Source organism: Capsicum annuum, chromosome 10 (assembly GCF_002878395.1).
Source record: "Capsicum annuum cultivar UCD-10X-F1 chromosome 10, UCD10Xv1.1, whole genome shotgun sequence".
Taxonomy (NCBI): Eukaryota; Viridiplantae; Streptophyta; class Magnoliopsida; order Solanales; family Solanaceae; genus Capsicum; species Capsicum annuum.
In genome coordinates, this window is record NC_061120.1 from 149355336 (window position 1) to 149362897 (window position 7562).

A 7562-nucleotide genomic window follows, 5' to 3' on the forward strand; every position below is an offset into this window, starting at 1 on the left:
GAGCTTTTTCAGTATTATTATTTTAAGGAGTAAAAGAAGAGTTACAATCTCCATCAAGATAACTCTAAAGCAAGGACTTTTAAAGAAGGACAAAAAATGTGACAGTATTAGACAATAATTGTCCTGTATGACATCTCAATAAAAATTTGCTAAACTACAAATGCAAAATGCTTTGGACCAATGTACAGTTGCTATTATTACAACTACAGAACCTCAAGTGACAACTTCAATTGAAATTCTGATTTTTGCCCTTCGATTTTCTATTGATCATGGATTAATAAGGACGCTGGATATATTGTATATGGTACATAACTACAATTATGTACTTTGGAAAGAAGGCCTTACAAAAAATTTTAATCTATAAACTGCTTCTTACCAAGCCAAACTAATTCAAAATTTCAGACCAACTAATATCTACTCTTTGGTAACTTCATGGATTGCACTTGCCAAGTAGTCCACATTGGTGCTTGTTACCCCTGCCATGCTGCCATATGACAAGAACTAGCCATGTCAATTGCAAAAGCATCAAAATAAGGAAATCAAGGAATCTTTCATCTTTCTGTTTTCTTTCTTTAATATTCCTTTTTGTATGTTTCTTGTGCAAAACAACTAAACCGAATGGAGCAAGTTTTATGTTAGAAGTAAAGACTACTTCTCTATTGTACCCCTAACATGAAGTATTTTTAGATAAATGAACAACTTAAGACTTTGTTGGAGAACTTGTCACAACTATAACTGAGTTATCTCAGTCGTATTTCATTTGACCTACTATGTGTGATTATATGTCGAGGGGAAGGGTGAGAGAGGTGGAGGTGTTGTTTTACTTCCCTTGTAGTTCTTAAATAGAGCAAATAGAGACATATACTTCCTCATTTTTTATTAATCTTGGAGGAGTACGAAGAGCTACATGCAAGGGAAAAATTATCCTCCATTTTTGCTTGCTGACCAAATGAGGGAGATACTCCCTTAAACTTCCTATCTTGAAACCATTTCTCCTTACCCTAACCAACAAATTCATAGATCTCCTGTTATTATTCATATCACCTTTATTATCAAAATGCCATCAGTGTCCATATAAAGGTATCGATCAGTACAGAAATTTAAGAAACCGAGTTACAAGTACCTGATGCGTCCATCGATGGTCATGTATATATGAAAATCCCTCTGCAATTGGCGAACCTCCTCAGGGGACAAACCAGAGAAGTAAAACATACCGACCTGAAGTTTTTACTATTAGCAGCAGCATTTAATATGCAACTGTGCAAAGACTTCAGAATTGTTACCTGCTTGGTTATGTGTTCCCAGCTTGCAGATGAGTTCAACTCTTCAAGAGTCCGACGTAGTGTAATTCTCATTCTGATTAAGCGATCCACCATGAACTTATGTAAAAGATATAATTAGTGCATGTATAAGGAAATGGCATGGCAAGAAGCTAGTACTCCCTCCATTTCAATTTGTTTGTCTGGTTTTGATTTGACATGGAGTTTTAGAAAATAAAGAACTTTTGAATCTTGTGGAATTAAACTAAAGACATGTAGAATTTCCTAAAATGTCTGTTATTATTGTGGTTTAAAACCTGCCATGTGGAAAGTTGAAATTAAAGAGTTGACAAAAAGATAAAGATGCATTCTTTTTTAAACAGACTAAAAAGGAAAGTAACAGAAACAAATTGAAACGAAGGGAGTAATACATAATGGAACATAATTACCTTAACTTCCTCTTCCCAAAGTGCCTTCAAATCAGCATCATTCAAGATTGTTGACACTAATAATGGGCCATGAACAGGAGAGCTACTATACATTGCCCTGACAATTTGCTGCAACTGGCTCTTAATTGCAGTGGCTTGCTTTTCATCCCTGGAGACAATACTGGTATCCAAGAAAAAAGGGGAAGACTGGAAGTTTCAGCGCCGGAGTCTAATCAAGAAAACCATAAAAGCAACAGACTAAACTATCAACATAGAGAACCAAAGTTTTCATTATCCTTCTACCAAGCATGATAAGGGACCATTAGTCATAGTTTAAGGTATGCAAGAATCGCACAGGTTAAACAAAAAGGACTAGTTTCAGTTTACTAATTGAAAGCCTAGTAACCTCCACGCTTCTTTGTCGTTTTATGGACTACTAACCACTAAAGTAGACTAGGATTACTAAGAAAGGACAAGTTGAAGCTACTTCGTTTGATGGATCTATACCTTTCTTTTTCTGTTCGTTCAATGGATTGAATAGTTAGCCTTAACTAACTGAAGTTTTGTATTATTTCAGCATTGTTCAAAATGAGGAGTTGCAGAACACTGTAACTAGAAGTTTGTCTACCTGACACAACCTACTCGGTGTCCATACAATCCCATGCTTTTGGAGAAAGACTGGGCACAGCCCAACAGATGTCCATCTTCTAGAAATATGCGAATAGCAGTGGCGTCTCTCTCAAGATCCCCGCTAGCAATTCCTTGATAAGCCATATCAAAAAAAGGAAAATGATTCTTGATCTGAAACCAGTTTTCACAAAGATAGTGCATAAGAAAGTTATCTGAAAGAGTTAATTGGAGAAGAAAAAGGATTAAGTAATATCACTAACCTTGAATATGTGTGAGATTTCTTTCCACTGCTCATAATTGGGGTCAACACCAGTGGGGTTATGAGCACAAGGATGCAGTAAGAAAAAGGAACGACCTGGTGCGTTCTGTGGTATTATCAAATGAACAGGGTCAGGAATAGTAGTCTAAAAATACTCCAACGGGAAGTTTATTGAAGCAGAGTTTGCCTTCAGATATTGTAACCACATACAAAACTATTGCAAATTAATATCTTAATATCATATAATGAATTATCATTGCATGGCTTAGAGGGGATTTTCTCTATTACATATTTCAGGTTGAGGATTAGAGTAGACGGTTAGTAGGCAGTCAAGCATTTTCTCTTTCCAGCAATAGAGCAGAGTTCTACTCTGGAACACCTATTTGTTCCCTTACCAGTAATATTATTATTATGCTGGCATTATCTTATTTTTGATTTTATTACTATTGCTGTTTCTTTTACTTTGGTTATCTCTAATATATTTACTATCAGTACTTTTCTTTCTTCAATTTTTTCATCATATCTTTACGCTTGCATTTCTTTCAAACCATGTTTTAAAAAACGATTTTCTTGAGTCGAGGGTCTATTGGAAACAGTATCTCTACCCGACAAAGTTAGGGATAAGGTCTATGTACACCTCACCCTTCCAAGACCCCACTTGCGGGACTATACCAGGTATGTTGTTGTTCTACATATATGTTGGAGAATCATATGCATAATTACATCCCCGCATGATTCATCAGCAAATAGCTCAGTAACATAAGCCATCTTTTACAAAGGCTCACAATCTCACGTGTGCATGAAAAGGGGTGAAGAGTCGTGTAAGGACGTAAGACTTGGCAGTGAAGTTAAAACAAGAGTTCCAACAACAAAATTTGAGAACAATCCTCTCATCTTCCAGCATAAAAACAAACCTTGATATCATTCATGAGGGCTTGAAATTGCAACCCTTTTGAATTAGGATCATAATATCGATAGGTCCTTGTACAAACTTGAGAATCCCTCCAAATGTCATGGTGGCTTCAAAAGAGGACACATTTCACTCACAGTACAAATTAAAAATGGCATGGCATGAAATCGAACTATAAATGTGAAAACATTTACTTGGACCAAGTTGGCATTGGTAGAAACATTTGTGAGTCAGGATAGAAGCGCTTTTGGAATTCCGCAAACAGCCGGCATGCACCAGTCCCAGAAAGAGCTGGAACACCAGCAAACCTGCCTTCTCCAACAACATTTGAGTGATTTCCATAAGCCAATTTAACACAGTCCTGAACAAACTTCGATTTTGTTGTTGCTTTAGTTGATTCCCTGCCGATAGAAAAACAATGATCATGGTTACAATTAAATAGGATGAACCTAGAGAATATTCCTAACAGCGTGTTATGCAAATATATAGTGAATGAAGTTCAGAATTCAACCAAAAATGTTAAAGCAAGGAGTGAAGTAACTGACGATCTTTACAAAACCATTCTGATGCTCTTATACATCCAATGCAACATTATGAGCCCACTTACAACGGCCATGAGAATTTGTCAATGCTAGATTGTAGTATTTAGCTTCAAGTAAAGTAGTCAAGCACTGGTTTGAAGGTTCACTTTAAGTGAAACTCTGGTTTTCACTCATAAATCTTTAACTTCTTTTTCCAAATTAAATTCATGTTTTATTACAACGTCAACTTCCACAAACTATTTTCAACTTCAAATACTCTTTTTCTGTTATAACTCAATACTTCTTGCACGCAAATCTGATTTATCATAAGTGAACTTGAATGCTAAAGTTACGGGTGTGAAAACGGGCTCGTTGAAAGTTGGCTTTGATACTATGGGACATCAATGCCAAAACTTTAAGGCAATGGACAGAGAAATTCAAGATCTTTATAAAACAACCTTGGATGCCTTTATATACCCAAAGAGGAACATCTTATAACTATCCATGTCAAACCATATCATGTAAAAGACCCTTGTCGGACAATTCAGGGTATCAAGAAGAGAAATCAGCACCTGATACATTGTTGGTACACCAGTCATCCAATTTGATGAAGCTAATCCACAAACTTACGAGTAAAAGAAAATAGACGTACCTTCTAGTGCAAGAACATTGTCCAACTTCTTCAATAACAACAACAAAGTGTCGATCAAAAACTAGTTGAGTTCGGTTACATGAGTACTCAATATTCGAGCCACTCAACTTAAATCATTATAGCCATATAATAATACTGATGTGGTAAATAGACAACGCCCGACTACCTACTAATCATCTACCTAATACTCGACCTCCATATCCTCCTATCTAGGGTCATGTCCTTGGTAAACTGCATGTGTGTCATGGTCTGTATAATCACCTAACCCAATAGCTGCAAACTTAAAATCCTTCCTAGACATTTTTATTTCACTGAACTCCTTCCCTTAATCAAAAGGTACCCCTCGGTATTTAATGGCAGTACCTGATTCAACTAACCAAATGATCCCTACAATCAACTTAGTTTGTCACTTTAAAAAAAAAAAAGATTGACAGTATTTTTCTCAAAAAAAAAAAGAAAATCTGTTTTAGAAAGTTGGTGTCTGGGGCTGTGTGTACGCGCACCTCAACTTAAAGTCACATTTGGCTTCCCGAAAGCTTTTCCTAGACTGTTTTCTAGTTAAAATACTTTCTATTCCAATGAAAAAGTCAACAAATTATCCATGTAATGTCCAAACGGACTTAAGAAAAGTAAGAAATGAGACAAACTTGAGTAATTTGATAAAGGGGATTTTGAAAAACATGATTGATTAAATTATAGGCGGGAAAAGTAAGGAAACATCAGTCCTATAACACTAGTTTATGAAAACAATAGTGAAAAAGTAAAAGAGTTAATAGTAAAAAAAAAAAAAACACCTAGTTAATCGTCAAAAACACATCTAAACTATCACTTTTTCATGAGTTCCATATCTCAATTATCCATTCTTCTCTTTACTTACCTAAACTATCACTTCATTTGCATTAAAACACACCTCCGTAATGAGTTAGCCTAATATTTGTTCTCAATCGACAACAAACACGTGTAGTTGAACTCAACATTGAGGTGTATTTTGAAACAAAGGGAGAAGTGACAGTTGAGGTATGAAACTCGCGAAAAGTAAAATGGTTTTTGTAACTAAATAGAACATTGGATAGTTGAGATATGAAATTTGGAAAATGTGATAATTTGCGTGTGTGCTTTTTTATCATTAACTCAAATTGAAAAGAAAAAACATAGATTGCACTTACAAGATTTCGCAGCCAGAAATCTTTTCAGCAGCTCTTCGAACACACTCAAGAATAACTGGTTTCCCTTTATCATCTCTATAAGCTCCCTATGAAAAAGTTTTAGAAAATAATAAAATAATCATCAATCAAGAAGGGGGGAAATGCTGATGAAAAACTTCAAGCAACAAAACCAAGCCCTCTATTTCAACTTGTTTCTATTACTCTCTTTTTTTTTTTTTTTTTTTGAAAAAAAATCCCTTTTCAAAAACGAATGTGACAACTCTTTAATTCAAAGTTTCCTATCACATGTTTAAACCCATAAGAATAAACAATGTTTTGGCACATTCTAGTAACATTTAATAACATGATATTCAAAAATATCTTTATTGTCATAAATTTCGTTGCAAATCAAAATCAGATAAATAAATTAAAATGCAAAAATTTAAACAGAAGAGGAGTAAGTAATAACATAAAAAGAACAGTACCACACCAAGATTGAGCTTAAAAGGACTTTGGTCAGAGAGGAAAGCCTCAGTGACACTAGTGATTGGATCCTTAGGAGCTGGTAGTACATGGTCCCACCATCCCATATTGTTTTTCACATTTGTTGCTACTGAAGTAGACAGCCATTTCAATCTATTAAGACGTCTACTCCACATGTTCAGCTCCTTTTCTTTCTTGTATTGTTACAATAGACACTGTAGTGTGTAGTAGGATTTAGGAAAGCCTCTTGCTGAGCTGGGATTGTGAAACTGGGAACTGGGGAAAGGGTAGGGGAATTTCAGGTTGGCTTTTCTTTATAGAAAAAGGAAAGAATAGTTTTAGTATTTTAAGAATAGTTTTTTAGTATTTTAATGGGGATATTAGGGAATGAAGACTAACAAAAAAAAAACACTCTGCTTTGTTATGGCAGTTCCAAATTCCTATGGGCTGTGCCTTCTCCCACTTTCTGACTTTTATCAAAAAGGCTACATGAAGTCTTCAACTCTCAAATACTACAGTACTATTTATTTTCTAGAAAATGTCATAAATAGTTACTGAGTAAGTTTAAAATAGTTCTTTAATTATATATTTATCAGTTTTAATTTTTTAATTATTTAAAATTATATTAAATTTGATTTTTCATTATATTTTTATAAAGATAATGTAACATTTATATTAATGAAATTTTTACTTTTGTGAAATAAAATCGTAACTCATTTCCTCAATTGTTTCTCTCTCCTTGCCATTTTTTCCTCAAATTTCTTTTGTGAAAAAATTTCTAAACTCAACAATTTAAAAAAAAAAATTATCATGGAAGAAGACACAAATTCTAATAAAAGAAAGTATATTGTTATTGCCAATGACTTGAATATGCTATATTTCGGACAATATGACAATAACGACAAAGTTCGATGCAAGAACAAACTTTTATTATCATTGAAGAGAATTTGAACAAAGCAAAATTATATATATAAACTATTTAATCTATAATCTACCTATAATATATTAAAAATGTGAAAATCTTTAGAAAAGTGATTCAAACTTTTTGCCCAACATTAAAAGTTTCTTCTTTAGATAAAATCGTCTTTTCACTATTTTCTTAAATTATTATTTAATTATATTTATAATATTGTCTCCTAAAATATATGGGATCAAGAGTTTAAAATATATGGTAAGATTTTTTCTTAAATTAAAAATCCTAAAATTTATGATAAGACATAATTTTAATTAATCATAATTTTACCTTATATAAAAATTATATTTTATTAGAACTTT

General features: G+C 33.6%; 1 protein-coding gene across 2 annotated transcripts; it reads right to left on the reverse strand.

Moving 5' to 3' along the window:
* Window positions 1-230: 230 nt before the first annotated feature.
* On the reverse strand, window positions 231-6791 carry LOC107845928 (aspartate aminotransferase, mitochondrial). 2 transcript variants are annotated; one of them, XM_016690442.2, is made up of 10 exons: window positions 6290-6791; window positions 5826-5911; window positions 3681-3887; window positions 3491-3596; window positions 2578-2682; window positions 2316-2488; window positions 1709-1868; window positions 1284-1379; window positions 1124-1218; window positions 231-484 (listed from the first exon to the last, which is right to left on the reverse strand). In XM_016690442.2, the coding sequence occupies exons 1-10, from the start codon at window positions 6461-6463 to the stop codon at window positions 415-417; spliced, it is 1272 nt and encodes a 423-aa protein (XP_016545928.2). In that variant the 5' UTR covers window positions 6464-6791; the 3' UTR covers window positions 231-414. The 2 variants fall into 2 exon arrangements, with proteins under 2 accessions (XP_016545928.2, XP_047254159.1); XM_047398203.1 differs by having other exon boundaries at window positions 6295-6767.
* Between the last annotated feature and the right edge of the window lie 771 nt (window positions 6792-7562).